Source organism: Phalacrocorax aristotelis, chromosome 6 (assembly GCF_949628215.1).
Source record: "Phalacrocorax aristotelis chromosome 6, bGulAri2.1, whole genome shotgun sequence".
Lineage (NCBI taxonomy): Eukaryota > Metazoa > Chordata > Aves > Suliformes > Phalacrocoracidae > Phalacrocorax > Phalacrocorax aristotelis.
Genome location: NC_134281.1, coordinates 59,604,253 through 59,625,121, shown reverse-complemented (window position 1 = coordinate 59,625,121; position 20,869 = coordinate 59,604,253). Strand labels below are relative to the sequence as shown.

Below are 20,869 nucleotides of genomic sequence, written 5' to 3'. Positions count from 1 at the left end.
GAAGGTGGTATATCGAATGTAGAAAGTAGAAACTTACATTTGGCCTATTTTTACATTGCAGTTTACTGTCTACTAACTTCTAAGTATGCTGTTTTGAGATACATGACTAAAATTACCTTAATAAGGTATTTATTTCGATCTCTTCACAAAGAGGCCAGTGTGGCTGCCTTGGAGTTCGTATTGGCATTTAGTAAGTAGCAACCCTGGGAATGTACAGATGCATACTCCACTTGGCAAGTATAATGCCCTCCCTCCCTAGAAGAAAGAAAGGTCACATAAATTAACTTTGTAATAAGTAGTAATCTGCTCATTGTGTTAAATCTTTTTCTCATATTAATGAAAGGGAAGTGGCAGAGGTCACTAATTCCTATCTGCTTTCATACGTTAAAGACGAGAAAAGCATAACTTGAAGTACGCAGTGACTTTCATTGACTTTGGGGGCCAGTGCCGCAAGGCACGTCGTCCTCTGTGTCTCGTAGAAGCCTCTCAGAGTGAAGAAAACACATGTTTAACGCTTGGTATAGTGCGATTAAATGTCCTTTTAAAATAAAACCCAAAATCTTATCCGAAACCTTAATTGTGCTGCAGATATTTACATTGCAGAACACCTGCTCTTTCAGGAGTGAATACTTGTACAACAGGGTAATATATTAATTAAAGGTACAGTTAATTAATTTTCTTTCCATATCCCAGTTAGAAATGCCTATGAGTTCTCTTAAGCAACTTTATTGTTTCAAGTGTTCATTAAAATACCATTAGCTGTAATATTTTGGAAATAATGGGCAAAAAAGAATGCTTCAAGCTCTGCGATCGACAGAAACACATCCGAGCTTTGTTTTGAAAAATCATACAGCTTCATCTTTTTCGATCTTTTTATTATATTTGCCTAACATAACTACATTAATTGAATAGGCATGAGGCTGTGGCCTGCCTTTTGCGAGAATGTTTTCACATATTTCTGCAACTGACCTCTGTACACAACGTTTTTCTCCAAACTTTTTTTTTTTCCTTAGTTTCTAGGAGACATGATTATGAAATAAAAATGTGAACCTAGTTAATGAAGAGCTGTCTTCTCGATTCCCCTAAAACAATAACTCTGAGAGAGAGGTGAATGGCTTGATTCATTTCTACGGGTCATTAACTTCCACGCCTACAGACGACAACGTTAATATTCACAATGTGAATTATTTCTCTGCTGATTAGTTTAGGAGAAACACACAATGAACGTGCTTATCGCATGATCTAACCCTGTGCCGGACACCCCTTTGGGTCCCTTAAAATTCAAAACGTCCCTGCTGCCCAAACGTAAAGGTCTGTCTCTCTCAGCTTAAACAGCGCGGTTGTGTTTTTACAGTACAAAAATCTGTGGCAATTATTAACTGCAAATGTGGGCAGTGTGAAGCAAAGCAACTTTTAGAGTGATCGGTAAGGCATGGGCTGACAAATCGATTTGCACCTTTATTTAAATATCACTGACTGAAAAGTGCTGAGTGTTTGGGCTTTATCTTGAAGACGTCGTCTCAAACCTCCCAGCCCATTAGACTTAAGTAGTTTAGAATTCAATGATCTGATTGCTGAGTTCGGAGATTATTAGAGCAAATGGGGTCTGATCAATGCCTTGGGCCCTTTTTTTTTTTAGTCTGTTAATTAATTAATCAACAGGAACAGAAATATATGTGTAACGCAAATTAACTCAGTCTCAAGTTACCAGAATACCAGAATTTTTCATAAGCAGAAAAGGGGAATCCAAAAGCAGCAAGGTATTGGCCCTTTTGTCTGTGTACTACCACTTTCTTAGGTGATGTCCCGAGCTGCACATATTTGAGGGACTGATACTATTGTTTCTGCTGTGATCTCCTGGGGAGAAGAATCAGCTTTTGAGGCAAAAGAAGAAATTCAGTAACTGAATTCAGTCATGATTCACAACTGGCCCTTGATTCCATTTGTTGTCACTGTTTCTCTTCGTTTGCATTAACTCCCCCGAACCAAGTTGTTTTGCCGAAATCTGGGTACTGAACACGGTTCCCCCAATCCCCACATCTACATTAATTTGCAAGATTCCCCCACAAAACAAATGAACTTTCTAAGGACTGTTCTGCTTACCTTTGCCAACGACTTTTTTTTAGTCATCTTTTCCATAGCTTTGTCGTTCGGTGCGGTCAGATACAAGCTTTGTTCTCCCCTAGTTGCTCTTTATTAAAAGTCTTCTATCCATGGTCTTCAGCGCACGTGAGAGCTTTGTGCTCTTTTTCCCAAGGACGGTTTATTGCTTCCATCGCACGGGGAGGTACGATACTTGATTCGTTTTGGAGTTTGGGGACATTCTCCTATTCCTGTATGTGGACCTCTACTTTCAGCTGCGTGCAGGGACCAGACCAACTCATCACTCAGGTCATCTCTCTGTAGCAGCCAGCTTCTTTGAGACTCAAAAAAGTTTTTAGGTTCAAACCTTGAAGTGCTTCCTATCAGGCTTCTTGCTCCAGTTCCATCGTGGCTTTTTATGCACACAGCAATTTTTACTAACAGTGAAAGGGTTGTGTGCATAGCTGGGATAAAAGGAAAAGCTGGGGTTTCAGAAAAGGAGAGGAATGGTGAGTGCCAGCATTTGGCCAGACAATTCCTACAAACAGGGAAAATTAGTCTTTGATTAAATTAAATTTGATTAAATTCTATTAAAACACCAGAAGATGGTCTGTCACAAACCCTGTGGGCTGGAGACTGTGGCTGCTTCAGCTGCTCTGACTTTCCCTGCTGTTTTGGAGCCAGCGGTAAGAATTGATGGACTTGACAGTGCTTGTGGGTCCCTGTCATGGTTCAGCCCCACGACAGTCCCTTCCAGCCCAGGACATTCTATGCTTCTATGAAGTGGCCGACCACCAGAATTGCCCATCTTAGTGCAAGAGCCCGTGATACCACGTAAAATTCCCTCCTAAGGCCCGCAGGACATGAAGTTGGCAGCGCCCAGCCGATACGTCCTTTGCCTAACTCTGTCCGTGTTTAGCTTTCGTAGATGTGGCAGGAGACTGAAGAGGAAGATGATGGTAAGGCAAGTTCTGTGTAGGTATTTCACACTCATCTCAGAGAGACAATTTTCGTTGCTGTCACTTGTGTGATTTCATTCTGTATGTACAAAGACAGATTCCTTTGAATCATCACAGAAGTTATAAATTCCATTTTGTTTCCATGAACTGTGAGTCTCCTTGTGTCTGGGGCTGTCATGTGCTAACAAGAGACAGGAGAGGTGCCAGCGTGTCAGTCATTACCAGCTCTCTCCCTCTAGCTTACTCTGAGCTAGGAGAGGCAAATGAGGAACGGGATCGTAAATAAGGACAGCGTATCCCTCGCGGGAGGAACCAAGACAAAGCAGCCAGGTGGTAATGTTTGAATTTCAAAGCTGGGAAGGATTTTTGGAAGCAGAAGCAGCTTGGTCAGGAAAGATAAAGTGATGCACGGACACAGCGGAGGGGTCCTGTGGCGCAGAGGCAGTAGGGAGGCAGTGGAAGCCACCGTTGGAGGAGCAGCTGTCTGCTGGTGGGGGACGGGAGGGGAAGGTCCCTGAGCACCAAAGGGGATCTCACAAAATCTCAAAGAAAATTCAAGAGCGAGGAAATGTAGGCAGAGAGGTGTATGTGTGTTCACTGTTTCGTGTGGCTCTGCCTATCTCTTGCGGACATTAAAGTGGAGAGTGGCTGGCTTTGCAAAGGCTGCGCGTTACCCGATTCAGGTCCCGGAGGGATAAACGGTCACTCAGATATCGGCTGTGACGGAGCTCTGGGACAGAGTGAGTCAAAGGCATGGGGATGCCAGAACATGCAGTCGCAGGGTCTAAACAGGGGTCTCTCTTCTTAGAAGGGAGAAGAGATTGCCTGGAGACCCAAAGCAGATAGGAAAACTTGAGTTTTTCGCGGGGAAGCAGTCTGAGGTTTTGTGAGTGTCCCGCAAGAGGTATAATCTAGCTGTAATATCTCACTCTTCAGACTCTTACTTGTAGTAAAATGAGAGAGTCTGGAAGAACAACACAACACGCACATAGTAGGATAACAAACGGTTCCGTAGGTGGCTCCGAGCATTGCCTGGCGTATGCACATACACAAGCCAGCCGCAAACTGGAAGTCATACCGCATGCGTCTTACCGTACTTTGCACTGAACCCAAGAATGACAGTTCCCACCAACAGACAGGCTGTTAGCTCAGGCTTGGAGCCGTACTGCTGTAGCTCCATAGCTTCTGACTGCTTTGGAGCACGCGGGAAGGCAGGTCACGGTCGCTTGCTGTTGCACCGTGTGCTCGCAAGAGTGAGGTCGTATTGCCAAGGTTTGAGTCATTGACTTTGCATCTTTTATCATGCCGGATGATGTGAGAGTACTGGCCTGGGTGTATGACTAGCTTTCTGGGATGAAGTCAAGGCACAGGCTCCTCTGAGGCAATTTAAAAGGAGTGAAGTGCTCGAGAGGATAATGTGGAGCAAGCCAATGGAAACGGTTCTTCTGCATAAACTGCAATTTTTGTAATTTGTTTTGGGAGTGTGTTCTGCTGTTTGGTTTGGATTTGCATAAGTTCATAAACTGTTCTGAATTATGGTTTTCTGGAAATATAACTTAACTGTTGAGAGGGAGGTGAAGGTTTTGTGATGAAGGGAAAATATGATAATAGGAAAATTAGGGATTATTGCGGTGTCCGTGTTCCAGACTTATCAGGCCTGAAAATAGATGAACTGGGGAGATTACTTTGTGTGATTTCTACAGATGTAAATGGACATATAATTACCTATCAGTATAAAATATTAGCGCATATTTACTGTATAATAAGTAATTCAACTTTATAAGCAAATGAAGATTACCTCAAATTTACATACAATGTGAAGAAAAGTCCCTTTATCCTCTGTAACTGCAGCATTTGGCAGATTCAGGAATAAATAATCTTTTGTGGCAAGGGTATGCCTTATCAAACATATGCAGATCAGTGCTAATTAATGCTAATTAAGGTTTCCTGTCTATCTAGTTGGAAAAACGTCCAAATGTTATGAAATCCAGTTAGTATGCCTATTACCCTAATTGTTTTATATGGGATGATTCTTAATTAAAATATGTAAATTGACCTTAATTGCTATATACTAATGGAGGTTCATGTTATCTCACTAAAAATGACAAGATGGTGAGGAGGGGTACTTAAACAAATAATTCTGATACATTTGTAAATAAATGACCTTTACTCAAAATTAGTTTTAATTGGAAATTGGCAAAAGGAACATTTTGCCATCGATGTTTCTCTTTAGTTTTAAATAATGTCAAAATTTACAGTTCTTTGTTAATATAGATACGGTGACATCGCGGCTTAATTAAGTCTACTAAACAAGTCAACATTTTATGTGTTTACTGCAGGTCTCAAAATTGTTTGCTAACCTCCCGTTGACCTTCAGAAATGTCGTGCTTTACAATATTGATCTTAATTTTCTGTCTTTGGGGGTTTATTTTTTGATCTCTCGGAATCCCATCATTTCCTTTGTGAAGTTCGGTACGCTGCTCGACTTTTGCCGGTGACTGGACCCGTGACCTTGACTTTTCATCGGCGAGGCTGGTGGGCGGCACCGCTTTGCACTTGGCCTGTCAGTGCAGGACGTGGACTTCGATCATCTTTGGAGGGGGATAGTTCACGTGTATGCTGTGCCGTGACTGAGGCCTACGCAGGTTTTTGCACAAAGTCTTGCCCGCCCTCTACCCAACGCAAGCGCATTATTCAAATGATGTTTTGTATGGCAGTGTATAGGTGCCCCGTGTTGCCATTTTCTTGATAGTTATACCATTTTGCACGTACAGCAAACGTTTTTGTCCTCTGATGTAGGGAATATAATTAGAGAATCTGCTAATTTAGAGAACTGGCCTATAATTGTAGTTTCTACTCATAATCACGGTACTTTTTATAAACATCTCATACGTTTAAGTTTATATTATATCAAAGACATCGTTGATACGTGCGTCACTTTAGAAAGTCAATCTGAAAGGTTTCGCTGTTTTGCAGGACATTGTAACCAACGTTTCTCCGAGGATTGTGCGTGGAATTACTTCGGGTCCTGTGTATGGTCCAGGCCAAGGCTCTTTTCTGAACATTGAACTGATCAGCGAGAAAACAGCGGCGTATTGGTGTAAAAGTATTGCTGAACTGAAGGCTGACTTCCCAAACCACGTAAGTACCACTGAGTCTTACAGATGCAATATACTTATTTAGAATCTCCGGCTTATAGATCCGTGAAAACCCACCTGTTAAATATATATTAAATAGAACGCCAGTTGCTTTATTGACATGCTAGTATGTTATTAAAAAACAGAAAAGTCCATCCAAGTAATCTTTTATGACAGAAAATTCTGTGAAGTGACTGTCACACAAACAGAACGGTTGTGATTTTTTAGTTAGGCTGATGTTTACATTCAGATAGGTAATCTCAAGGGAAAGAGCTGATCCCAGAGCGGATGCTTGTCACTTCTGCTGTGAATAATATTTGTATTTAAGATCCTATTTAAAGACGTAACTTACAATAATCATTTTCATTGTGAATTGAATTTTGATTATAAAGGGAATCTTTGTTCTTTTCATTCTTAATCCAAGCGTGAAAGATACTTCTAATATTTTTATAAGCTATTGGCTGCTCTAGGAGAAAAAAAACCCAAGACTAACTTAAAGTTAACTTCACTGCAAAGACAGAGTTTTGTTAGAGCCTTTTCGGCTATGGGGAATATATGTCTAGAAGGTAGTAATCAGATCTGGGAGGAGTGATGCCAGCTAGCTGACATAAAGGGTTTTCAGCTACTGTTCTAGTGAATAAGAACAAGGAGGTGGAAAGTAAAATTCACTTCAATCATTATCTCGAATGGATAGAGCTAGAAATCCCAGAGCTTACATATCTTCTGTCTTGAAGTTATTGCCTCATGGTTCAGCTATGAACAAAGTGAGCGTTCCTGAATATATTATGGCACGAAGACAATCGGGGGGTTTTCTTCTTATTCCTGGAGTTGAAATGTACGCATCAGCAAGGATAAAAACATTTAAACACATTGTACTGACAGTAAAAGTTAAGTGCTGCACGTTGAATATCCTACTTCACTATGGATGGACTGCGTGTTTCTTTGCTGAGGCTCATCTCACTTTATTTACTGTGGCTGGGCTTTATAATAGTGAAAGCGTGAACCGAAAGATAGTATTGTCTTTCTCTGGTTTTGATTTTAACACCCTTTGTCCAAGTCCTGGGTATTGGATGCAGGCGGGCTGTTGGCCATTTCAGCCGTGGGAATGGTCTCCCGTCGCAGTCCTCACCAAAAATCTAGTGCAGCATTTTGTGCTTGAGACCAAACCGTGCTTTTCTGTGAGGAAAAGCACTAGCAACAATTTCAAAAGGAAAATCTGAATTTTCTGAGACCTAGCCTCTTGCGTGGGATGAAGAAGTCCCACTCTTCCAGAGTTCCCAGGGTGCGCATCTTCTGATCATCCCTCGCTATGTGAGTTATTACTTTGAGAATGTGAATTCAGCTCCTGCACGTTGGCTGTGGCTGCTGCTGTGGCAACTCGGAGGTTGTTAATGCCTGCGTGGGCACGGGGGAAGCAGCACCAGCAGTAGTCCTTGGCTTTGCTCGCAGGGATTTTTAAAACTTGCCCGTGAACTCATCTAAGAACTGTCGTAATTATAATGGTAAATTTGTTGCTAACTGAAAACAGAATTTTGTTAACTGAGTATAAACCCCTTGGTGTTTATTTTGAAATAGTCTGTATAATTCAGGCTTGCAGGATTCCCCCCCCCCCAATTCTTTTTCACTCCTCTAGAAAGGCTTTTTAAACTTGCTGTGTTTTGGGGAGGGGTTTATTAAAACCAAAACCAGTTTCTGAGAACTGTTCGGGTGAACTTAATCAACAAGCAAAGAATGACGTTTTCTGCTCAAACAGAGCTGAGGACACAACTGGTTACAGTAAAAAAACCTTACCTTGCTATGGTAAATATTAAAAACAAATCAAAATTTGTACATAATTGCTTTTGCTGTGTAATACAAGTACCTTAAGGTAAGATTTATCTTACAGATGAAAAGGATATGAGCAAAATATCCTCACCAGATGATCCCACAGCAGCATCCTATCTTGTGCCATTAGGAAGACGCGAACCATAACGCAAAAAGAGCAGCTGAATTCCCCCAGTGAAGCGTAGGATTTCAACTAAATTTTGCAAGGGGCTGTGCAGGAGAGGACCACGGGCAGTCTGTCCCAGGGTTTTCTTCTGTTAGCTTCTCCCTTCAACCCTGAATCCACTTCAGGTGAACGAGGGCAAAAGCTGCCACCAGCAGAGACTTGCTTCAATGCCACCAGCAGTGAATGAAATATCTGTAAGGGTCCAAGCAGAGGAGAGAGCTGGAAGAGAAAGTATCTGGATTTTGTATGTTTGCTTGTGAAGTATCATCAAAATCTTTGCTGTTTCAATTTGGGATTTTAAAAAAAATTGAGTTAATTTAATAGTACTATTACTGTTTTTTCAGAAAACACACACACAAAAAGGAATTAGGTGGCGTGCACAGTACAGGTCCAAGATGGTTTTTCAAAATTATTTTTTTTTAAATGGGGTGTTTCTCTGTTAAAATGATTTGCAGTTTAAAATGGGATTGTTTTCCTTCTCATACTTCAGACATCTCAGTAAGGGATTACCTCAGCAGCTTGGCTGAGACCATCTAAAACATATGGTATTATTCAGCGTTGTTTGTTGTTAAATTTTCAAAGGACACAGTTTTAAAAACGCTGCGTCCACTGCTTTCCTATATACCAAGAAAACACCCTTTCAGTCAGGGAGGTGGGAAAGTGAGAAGAAAATTGGCCTGTTTGTGTTTGTGGTCGTCATTTTACTTTCCCAGATATTGTAGTTTTATTTATTTATATTGGCTTGTCTTCATGATATCCAAGCATCTTCCTTATGTGGTTAACTAAGAGGATTTTTATGGGAGTCTATTAAGTATTTATATTTTTCTGTCTTATGGCCACACATAGCATCTGATACCGCAGGATTTATCATTCTGAGCAATTATTAATAAGGAGAAAATTGATATTTTTTTTTCGTCCTTTAGTAGTAAAGACTGAGAACTTGACAGCGAGAAAAGGTGGATCAATTATTTTATTAATTTCATGGTCTTAAGTGTAAGATTAAAATATCCCTTCCGAATCAGTATAAAGCTGACACCTTACTGGCAAATTTTGCATCCCCACTCTCCCAAAAAATGTTGTTTGTAAAATGCTATATTCATCTAAGACCCAAGAAAAAAGTGAAAGAAAAACATCAATAATCACGATTTTCAGACTGAAATTTAATTACTACTTGTGTGAGAGAAATGACTGCTGAAACCGTATAGTCTGGTAGTCTGTCTCCTTATTCCCTGCTGTAGAGGGACATTTTGGGCCGAGGCCAATAAAAACTGTTCCCGTGCAATACAAATATTATCTCAACATCATAATGAGGAATAGGAAAACTCTCCCTTTCTTAGACTGGTTCGAAATGGCAGAGGGGAGATTTGGAGGTGGGGAGGGAATGAGTGGCTGGGTGGGGGCTTGGCTTCTGCCTGGGGTCAACCCACCACCGATGAGAAATGCATAAACTTGCCTGTTTGTGTGAAAAAGAGTAGACCGTGATTTGGACATGCGATATTTGAAGTGCTTTAGGTAACGGGGCAAAAGAACTAATACTAATGCCACAACATGTCCTACTTCTGTATTTTATTTACCTGATTATATGGTGTATGGATGTACTTTCCAGCCAAAATGTAGCTGGGGAAAAAGATGGTGTTTTATAGTATATTCAAGAAATCAGTTTATTTAAGAAATATGAATTTGGCCAAGTAGAACTCAGCCTAATGATATGATCAGGAATGAAAACTGTGGAAAAAAAAAAAAAACAAACTCTTTTACATTTGCAAAAGTCCATCAAGGTTTAATCAGTAGAAAGTGGCTGAAAAAGTTGAAAAGAAAATCATAAAACCTTGGAAAAGAACTTACTGCTGAATGTTTATACTCACATATTTGCCATTAGCTCCGTTACGGCCATTTTCGGTGGTGGGAACTGTGAACGCGGGTAGTGGCGCTACGTCCCTGTGTGCCGGCAAAACAAGGAGCTGTGCGCACAGCGAAGCTGGCAATCGTGCGAATCATTTTTGGTGACTGCGAGGGAACGGGGTGTATCGGTGGTAGCACTTGTTTCATCAGAAAAAGCATGCCGTTCCTCATCAAAGCCTTTTGCCTGCCATAGCTCGGCCTTCTCACTTGAGTTGGTAAATCGCCTCCTTACACAGGTGTCTGTTCCGCCAGTCTCATAAGCATGTCTATATATTTACACTACATAGAAGTAGTTTTAAAAAGTAGTAGGCCAAATATTTTAAGGTTTCATATTACCCTGAAACCTCTTTAGCATCTGCGCTGAGGAGAACAAGCTTGAGAAGAGCAAGGATTGAAAGTGATAAAACATTTCTCTACGGAAAAATGGGAACTGAGGGCTCAGCAAGAAGGTGATGGGCACAGTTGCCGGGTAGTCTTCCTCCACCTTCCCAAAACCGTAATTGGTGCCTTGTAGATGATAAAAAAAAAAGTAAGCAAATTCATTAAAAACCTCAATATGCAAAATAGGTTGGGTCTGAGCACCTGCAGGAGGCCACAGTAGTACAGATAAAGGGCTTCGAAAGGACGCTTATTGGAGCAAAATAGGTTGCAGGGGAAATGGCCCTCCAGGGCCAACAGAAGCCTGTCACAAACAAGCAAATGTATGAGAAATTTATACTGCAAGGAAGAACTGGGATCTTGGAGGAAGACGCCAAACTGAATGTTTTTCAATATTGCTATATTAGTATACTGAAGTCTTAAAAGTGACTTTTTTGGCCTCCTTGCTGAACGCAGAGTGGTTCGGGCTGCTGTGTAACTCTAAGGAACGTACACGGAAACCAGATTGTCAGCTGTGACACTGACTCTGTGATTCGGATATCAGTGTTGTGACACACTGAGTTGAGAAACCTCTTCTGCTAGAAGCATTAAGTACTCTTGGACCCCAACACTAAGCTGAAAACTCTTGTCTTAATGTTTGTTCTGCTGCTTGCAGCATCTTGCTGACAGTCGCTCTGACAGTAACTCAGCAGAGAGCAGCTTTTCAAGGCTGAAACTGTTAAAGATGTATTTTTGTTCAACATTTTGTTCAGAATGTCCCAGGAACACCTGTCAGGAGTAGCCATGCTAGGGAGTGCGCGAGAACAGATCGCTGATCCCCGGCTGATAACCGACTTCTTTGTAGCATTGGCGGGTTTTTTAGGTTTTTATGTTTTTTTAATCTCCTGGAATGATGTAACTGTTTTTTTTTTTTTATATTATGCAGGCTTTTTCTACCATAGAGGTATGAAATAGGGCAGCCAGTTTTGTTTGGGTTTGGTGTTTGGGATTTTTTTTTTTTTTAGGTTTTTTGTTTGTTTGTTTGTTTTCTTTTTTAATTTAGGTAACAAAATCAGATTTGTTTTAATTCTGCTCTGTGAGGACGGGAGGAAATGAGGGGTTACAGGGCAAGAAAATGTCAAGGGATTGCCTTGCTCCTGTAAATAACTTTTAGTGCAGAAAAATGTGATGTTCCAAAAGATTTCCTGAAGTTATAAGATTAATAAAAAAACAGATTTGCAACAGCAGTAATAGTTGTTTGGATGGTTTACATGGAGAGGCTTGATTAGTGTGCCAGTGTGATCCCTGAAGTGAGGTCCTACATATCAAGCTTACGTGTAGGACCGACCCTGGTTTTAATAGCACGTTTTGTCTACAGACTGTGACCAACTTCTGTATATTTATATAAACTTCTCCCTCTCTAAGTCTGCATTAATAGTAGGCCTTGTAATCTGGTTACTGAGAGGAATTGATCAGAATATCTAAAATGGCTGTAGATCTCCTCCGAGACTTAAAATTAAGGGACATTAGACAGGAAACTTCTTAAGATATAGAGGAATCATAAACTTCACAGCTTTACTGTGAGGGAAAGGTCCAAGTTGGCTTTCTCGCTAGATGTATTAGGAATAATTTGTGTATTTTTGCAGGCATTATTATAGCTTTTAGTTTTGATGGGTATTCAGAGGTCTGTGGGGTGTTGTGTAGAGTACATAGTACATTTCGAGATACCAGCCACTGACTTGATTCACGTTATAAAAGGTAATAGTTTGTTTTACCATTTGGGTTTCAAATTTGAAACACTTGGGAATTCGCAGTAGTATTTGTAATACAGGTAGGTAGGTGAGGTGAAAGGCAGACCCTTCATCTTTGTCTTTGCAGGAGTCACGTTCGGAAGAAGTGAAGAGTTCAGAAGAAGTCAGCCAGCTGCTCTCCATAAACACCTGCTTTTTCTTGGGCTAGTATAGATAGCCTCGCCTTTCCATCACAAAGAAATAATATTTTGTGCTCCAAATACCTACTAAGGTGTGCATCCTCATGAGAAGTCACAGACATCTTGACAAGCCACGATGCCTACAAACTTGGAATAAAGCGTTTCTAAACACCCAGGTAGGGCTGTGCCCGTGTGGACCTCGCTCGGTGCCAACAGCAGCCAGTGTGTTGTGGACCTGTACGGGGAGGGTGCACGCCGTGCGTTCTCAGGCCTACCAGGGGACCCTTGCTGGAAGCCCAGATGCTTTTCCACATGAACTGAAAAAGAACAGAGCACAAAGGGAGGGAGCCACAAGCCAGGCTGCCCAGAGGCTTGAATACTCCCTATCGTGGAAGTGCCCAGCAGCGCGGAACAGCTACCTGGCTTCCCTTATCTGAATTTCAGATCCACAAATCACATTAAAAAACTCCAGAAGTTGTTATTGCTGCAGCTTAAACTTCCCAAAGCCAGCCGTCATGGATGCTTGGTAGGAGGTGAAAAAACCCACACAGCAGTTTTTAAATTCACCATATGGAAAAGATCCCTTTCACTACAGAAAACTGGCAGTAGGCCTAGTCCCTTAACATCAGAGGAAATCCTAGCTGAAGAGGGAGGATGGGGTTGCAATAAGGCACTCACACTGGTTACCTTGCCCAGGAACTAAAGCGCTTGGCCCTAGCCAGTCTGGGGTGCAAGAATGGTCAAGACTCCTCAATTTCCAATGACTGCTGTGGTGGGTAGAAAGAAAGAGGCCTTGGAGCGTATGGTCACCTTCCCTTTTCCTCTTCATCCTTCACCACAAGGAAAAGGAAGATTAAAAAACAGTACAGAAAGATGCTTCTTAGAAAAGAGAGAGAAGAGAGCTGATATGAAAGAAGAGCAGACACATCAACTGTGTGCCGTCACCTCTCCCAGGGGAGCTTCCACTCCCCCCCATGCCGAGGGTGTCCTGGCTCAGCTCTTCAGGAGCTAGCAGAATGCATTTGCCTCTCTGCTGTCTAAGGAGGAATTCAGCAAGAACTCGGATTTACCCAGTGAATTTACACCAGAAGTGCCCGTCCGTTTCCGTAGGCACAGCAGTTTTCTATTTGCAAGAGTAAGGGAACAAAAACAGGGGCTAGTAACAGAAATGTTGATGTATTGAGTCTTTGAGATCACATTTTCATATATGGAAGGCAGTTTTCCGGGAAAGGCTCTTCCACAAGGCATAAGAAATGCTCAAGCCTGATATGACCTAAATACTAATAGAGGTGGGACTGAGCTACAAAACACGGTGCTGTAAATTTTCATTTCTGGAGGCTTAGGTGTTAGTAAAAAAATGAGAAAAAACAGGAAAATTCTCATCTATCATCAGCATGTTTTTGACAGTAGTGTTGGCTATAGCAGATCTGCTCGAGGCATGAAAAGTAGCAGAGAACTGGCACGTGGTCAGAGTAACACCTCTTTTCTGGGAGAGATCAGGTGAACTACAGACCTTAGAACTTCTATCCTTGTATGCAAATTGGTAGAAGCTCTTCTAAAGAGTAGTATTAGTAAAAAAGGGGGGAAGGAGGAAAGAAACTGCTTGTGTAGTATGCCATGCCTTAAAAAAATGTTCCTTGAGGACATCAAGAGAGACTCAGCTGATAAAGTGAGCTTGGGTTTCTGAAAGATTTGATAGGGTCCCCCACTGAAGGATTTGGAAGAAATTAAGTTGACATAAGATTAGAGGGAAGAAACCCACATGAATAAATAACTAGTTAAACATAGGAAACAATGTTAAGGAATAAATACTCAATTTTTCACAGTGGATGGAGAGCTCCAGTAAAATCCCCCAGGGACCTGTGCTGTGTTCTGTACTATTTAAAATGTTTGTTAACAACCTGGAAAAGAGAGAGGATTTCAAGAATGTAAGGTTTGCTGGTAATAGTAAGTACTGTAGGGAGATCAAGATGAGAGCTGACTATAAAGGGTTGTGAAGGATCTTGCATTACTGAGTGACTGGCCAATGAACTGCCAGATAAAATTAAATGAAGATAAATGTAGTATGCACATGGGATAAAACAGCACTAAATTTTTATACACAGTGATTGATTCTAAGCTAACTACACTTGGTTTAGAGTAGAGAACATCATGAAAATCTCAGCTTAATGCTGGATAGCATTGAAATGAAGCTTATCAAACACAGAATTTCTGGGAAAGGAAGAGAGAACAAAGCAAAAACCATCACTACGCCGGCATATTGATTCTTTTTTTCTTTTTTTCACATTCTGAATACGCTGTGTGGTTCAGATTTTTCTGTCTCAGCAAGGGTGCAGCTGGATCAGAACCAGAAGGGTGACAGGTGGAAGGGAGCAGTTGGAGACACTTCAGCACGTGGCTGCGGAGCTCGCTCGCGCAGGGCATTGCCGGTGCCGGGGGTACATACGGGTCGAGAAAGAACCGACTGGAATCATTATTTGGAGAAGGCTATGGAGTGCATCATCTCTGGCTCAGGGAATTCCTGTGCCACGGATTTCTTAAACGCTGGGAGGGTTTTCTAGGGAAATACTACTGTAAACCTTAGAGAGCTGCTGCCGGTGCGTGCGTGTCGGGGAAGGAGTACTGAGCTACGTAACCCGTTGCCACGGGTTTACATTGTCGATGCACAAAGAGGAGCTGTTAGATTTGTACCCAGGATCAGAAACCCTCTCCTGCCTCCCAGTTCTCTCTCAACCTTTGGACCACTGTGCCTGTATTACATCTTGACAACCTGATTAGCATGTAACTACATAACTTGAACTCAAGCTGAGATGAAGATATATTTTGTACTAGTTTGAAATCATGTGCTAAGGGTTTTATAATTCAAGTGCTGTCTTCAATTTACTAAGATTTGAAAGGCTGCGTTTCCAGAGGGTCACCACAGATGATCCTACATACAGAAACACGAGGAAGTCTGCTAAAAATCTACCCAGAGACAATGTCTGTTCACGCATGTTCAAATGATCGTGCCGTACATGTCATGGGGATTGGTCCCAACTGCTGCAGTATTAATTTTGGTGGGTTTGTTGTTATTAATTTTTGAAGAATCTGGCAAAAGAGGTGGGAACAAACACTCAATTTGAGGGCATTTCGTTTTAAGAAAACACATCTCTCTATCTGGAAACTGCAATTTGTAACCGAAAGTAGAACCACATGGTAAATTCAGTGCGAATTTTACAATCAATCTATGATTCAGATGTACGTGCTTGTGGTGACAGATTAGGACCTTGAGGAGAAATGTGAGAAGATCTTTTATGTTTGGTGCTTGGAAACTACAGCTTTGTTGAGAAACCTGTCAAACTAGTTCAGTGCGGAACTGTACTTTCTTCCTGTGCCATGACTTATTTTGTTTGTTTTACTCTCACAGCTAAGGTTTGTCAAATAGTAAGTAGTTCAGCAAGGCAGCGGATTATTTGTATGTACGCTAAGAATATCCGTTTGATTTGGAGAGTGAGTTATTGATCCCTGCAAGAAAAGAATAATTTTCACAGTTTTGTGAGGGCTAGGAGTGCATCTTTAAAACTTTAGCCTTAGGCTAAGAACTAGGAGAAAATTAAAGCAGTTTCTGAAATACTTCACCAACTGTCTCCTAGAAAATGACCCAATCTGCTTGATTATTGGAAAAGACAAATTCTTTAATGGCTAGCATCAGCTGAAGCTGGTGCAGGATGTGCTTTGGCTGTTGCTGCTAAAAATCCCTTTTTTGAAGAGAGATGTGAATGGTCATTAAGCGGGAGTATCGACAAAGGAAATGCACTAAACATAAAGACGGTGTGATTAAAAAGATATTTCTAGAGTGTAATTCTGCTGACAGTGACATGAAGAGTTGCATATTTTTGTTCATCATATTAAGGTTTGAATTCCCTTTTATTTTTTCGATGCAGCCTATTATTTGGAGAGAAGAGAAAAGCTCTTAAAATCCCCAACCATTTTCTCAGTTTGGTAAGATACTGAGTGCGCAATAGAGTGCTGCGAAATGGTCTGTGAAATCCGGCCGGCTATCGGGCAGAGCGTTCATTCTTTTAGAAACGTCCTCCATAAACTGCAACAAAGGAAATTGCATCATGCCTTCAAAAAACATCTGAACACCGAGGTGTCCGTTTCGCCCCCTCCCAATCTGTGCTTAAAATAGCAATAACAACCTTGGTGCAGGGCATTTCCTGGCGATTAATAACTGGCCAGGGTTAATGGCCCTCAGCAGTGCCTCGGGCCATCAACTCCTCCCAGTCAGTCATTACTCCCTGGGAAATGCCCTTTTCTGGGTAGTTATTGTTTTAATATTAGGACGTAGAAGTTGCCGTTGGATGGGGAGAAAATGACCTTGTGGCAATGTTAAAAAATAAACCCCCAAACGGCAAAATTTTAAAATTATTAGCAGTGAGCGATCCATCAAAATTAAAATCTAAAGTTTGTAAGGATGACAAAAGTCTGCTAGTCTTATTACCTGTGCGAAACATTTATCCCCAAATCCTTCTCTCCGGTTTCCATTTCGTGTTTGTCGCATGCAGTTGGGTAAAGTACAAAATTTGATCTTTTAAAATGCGCAATAGCTTTGACATTCACTTGTACTGGCTGTGATACGATTTTAGTCTTTTATGAGGCACGGAGTGTATGGGATTTCGATAATTCTGCTTTTTCTCTTTTATGTGGTGTATATTACAGTAATAGTAAGAAAGCAAATTTATACCTGATAGAAGTAGTAAGTATGTGCTGTTCCTGTAGCCCATGTTCTGCACTTAATTTCTGTGATGTGGTTTACAATGTAGGCATTCAGCTAGAGCTCTAATGAAGAAAAATATGAAGGCTGGGTCTATATTTAAAAGTCTTGCTCACATACTTATGTAGGCTAGGAATACTAAAAATAAAATCGCATCTAACTGCTGTCCTGGCAGAACCCAAGCGTAGATGCAGTTATACCATCAAACAGTTTATTTTTGTTCAGGAGCAAGTAAAGAGTTTACTTTACTAATATGAACTCCGTCGATAGTAGGAGAGCTGGTGCTACGCAGACGTGTTCTAGCTTAGACAAGAAAGGCAGAGGCACACGCTTGAATCTATCACAATTGGAGCCAGATCTTCAGTCTGATTGACAGCAGCTGGACTATATCCCAGCCTCCTGTGCTTTCTGGGGAGGGGGGCTATGGAAGGATCTCAAATTCAGAGCGAAATGTGGGAATAAAGTGTTCCAAAATGTTTTTTTTTTTCTTTCCTTATCCACTGAGAGGAACATATAGATTAGCAGAATTCTTAGTGGGCTCTGAACTGATCTTAACCTACACCCTCAACACTGCTGATAGCTTCTGAGCTTTTAATGCACATTAAGAACTATGATCATAAACTTTTACATAGTCTTCTTCACCAAACTTCTCATATCTGTCACATTTCCGTATTCTAGACCCCAGGTCACCCTGCTTTTATAGTTTATTTCCTTTTTTATGTTCTGGGTGAAGGTAATGAACTGTACTCCCTATTAAGGTTAAGCAGCAACTGCTAAACCTGCAAAATCAGGTGACCAGCAGGACCCAAAAAGCAAAACTCTTTCTCTCTTCATATAGCGTTAGTCTGCTATACCGTTACGTGAACCCAGACATGCCAACCAGTTACCATGGGACAGGAAATTACTGTGGGTCGGTATGGTAACTACCCGTGTGCGTACTGGTAACTCACAGCGAATACAAGCTAATTCAAGTTAATATGAATTTCTTCAATTTTGGAGGTAGCAAACTGGACTTACCTTGCATTTCACGGGGTTTGAAAGAGCGCTGAAGCAGGCGATTGATACAGGCGTGCCGGTTGCTGGTCACTCATGAATCAGCGGTAACTTCTCTGCGTGTCTAAGCCTCGTGTGCATATCTAGTGGAGATGCTATATTCTTTTTATTTGTTGAAGGAAAAATGTGACAGTAAGTACTTCTTTTTCTGAACACTTAATCCCAAATAAATATTTGAAGGGCTTCTTTCAAGGATGCCTAAATACATCCTTTGTTATGAGCCACGTAAGTTACATGTAAACTCCAAGAAACCAACAGAGTACTTTTTTATCCTATTTCCTGCTGCTGCACCTCCCAGTCTCGCAGCTCTCAGGAAGAATGCTTCTTCACTGGTTTATCTTTACATCTTTCTCACAGTTTTTTAAGCTCAGGGTTCCTAATCTATTACAGGTTTCATTTTCTTTCAATTCTCCTTGTGTTTAACATTTTTTTTACGGACCTGTAGTTGTGTTGATTGTTTCTGCCTGTACATAACAGCTGGTTAAGGTCTTAGGTTTGGGGAAAAAATATATTGAAGCTCTATTCCTAAATTTCAGGGTAGCATTTCTAAAACTATGTGGAGCTTTTCTTGCAGTGTAAGAATCTGAGAGACTTATTCTTAGCCGCACCATTCTCGGCCACCAAGCCATTTATGAGAGATGTACCTCCGTATTAAAATGTGAATACATTTGCAGAATGTTTCATTTAAGTTGACTACAGTTCAGGTGAGAGTATCTAGAGGTGGTGTGAATTTTATAGGTACCCCAAATTCTTACCTGTGAGCAGTATGTACATCTCAAGGTAAAGGGTGGGCATGAAAAATGGATGCAAGTCCCATTTGCACTCTCTTAATGTTGTACTATTGGCACCCCTCTGGTTCCTAGAAGGACTTCTGCTTCTGATTCTTCCAGAGGCATCCACATTTCACGTGGTTTATTCTCAGTTTATCTTTTTGGGAGCACACATACTCACTGCTGGGTCTTTGATAAAACCTCTCTAACATGAGATGGCCATTGGTCTTACAGTGCATTTATCTGAATGAGACTCTAATCCTATAGACTATTCAATGCATTTTAATTTTGAAATGTCCAATCACATAGCGGTGTGCTGAACAAGTTAGATAACAATTTTATTAAACATCCAAATATTTAGTGAAAATAGTAAGGCCGCTTTCAGTTTCTCAGCGTCTTCACATAAGCTTCCCTAAAAGATGAAGAGGTGGGTGGAACTGGCAATTGAGGAGGAAAGATTAGTCAGAAGGTAGCTGCCAACTTCCAGCCCTTAATTTTGCATCTTCTTTGCTGCTGGAGTTCAGCCAAAAAACTACTTGGGTCATCAGACATAACAGCTAGCTACTTAAGTAGATCCTAATGTCTGCGTATAAAAAAAATGAAGCTACCCACTCAGGAGCTTTTCCAATCACATGTCAGATAGGAGCACTGAAGACGTGCCACCGCGAGGTTCGGTGCATCGTGGCACTGTTGTTCGCTGAATTTTTGGCCCAGCTGGGAGATACCAGGGGTAATAGGAAAGATATACAAAGAGATCAAGTTCAACAGAAAACACAGATTTTCATCTTTACTTCTTGAAAAATTTGTGTGCCTGACAGAAAGTAGAGTTTCGTTCTTTGCTAAGGGACTATTTTAACATAATTTTCACTATAGAATTATTTTTATATGAAACTTTTTTTTCTAATTAAAATATTTGGTCTTAAGAGCTTTTGTATAGTTCATGAGGTATGTTTCTTGCTTGCCTCACCTTCTTATTTCTTTTCTTTTTAAAAAATTCCTAAAATATGTCACTGGCAAGAAGCTATTGAGTGCTAATTTATTGCTAATCATTTGAAAAGCACAGCAAGAATTAATTTTATATAAGAAATGCTACTGTTGATACAGGTTTAGCATTAAATGAGCCTAGGGCTCCCATTAACATGGGCCTAACGAGAAACAGTGGTCTTCCAGCAGGTCAGGAGGGCTCTTGTTCATTTGGAGAGGTGAAAGCTGGGTAGGGATTGATGAAAGGATGTGAGCGCGTCTGGTGTTTGGCTTTGTTGTGGTTCGAGGTTTGGGTGTTGTGCGTGAGGGAGGCGACTGGCACGTTGTACTTGTGGAGAAGGCCTTGCTGCTGGGCCGTGGGTCTGATGTCTCTCAGTAACAACCGAGTCTTATTGAAAAGGAGAGCTGTGCGAGCTCGGGTAGTGGCAGGAAAAGTGGAACTGAAGACTATGTTTGCTTTAGTACGCGATGAAAGGGGAGAACAAAGTCTGAAAGTAGGCAACAGGGAAGAAAACTAAACGCAGTGGCCCTGCGAGCTCACAGGAAGAGACAGTGGCGACAGCAATGAGCCAGATCCCAAAAGGGAGCAAAGATGATAGCTTGAAGATTGTATGAGAGAACAGAGGGCAAAATATAGAGATAAAAGACAGGTTTGAACAATATCACACAGCATCAGGTTCCAGTGCCTGGGGCAGGCTCGATAGGCTTGATGTCAGAATTGCTAAAGATAGGTGGCTCTCTGCTTGGTGCGAGGGTATGAAGCGATCATGAAGAGAATGAGGCAAGAATATTTGTTGATCGTGTGTATTTTTGCGGGAGTGTTCGTAGGAAAACTTAGGTTGGCAGGAACCTCAGGAGGTGAGGTGAGCTAGCCCGACCTGCTCAAAGTAAGCTGGTTATGAAATCAGACCATTCGGAGAAAATTATATGTATTTGGAGAGGATGCCCA

General features: G+C 41.3%; 1 protein-coding gene across 3 annotated transcripts in view; it reads left to right on the top strand.

The window, feature by feature from the left end:
- Positions 1 to 20,869, top strand: part of DPYD (dihydropyrimidine dehydrogenase) — a 368,160-nt gene that overhangs the window by 221,747 nt on the left and 125,544 nt on the right. For all 3 annotated transcript variants that reach the window (XM_075098192.1, XM_075098193.1, XM_075098195.1), the window contains one exon: positions 6,018 to 6,182. In XM_075098192.1, the coding sequence (XP_074954293.1) occupies positions 6,018 to 6,182 (165 nt within the window). The remainder of the gene's footprint in view (positions 1 to 6,017; positions 6,183 to 20,869) is intronic.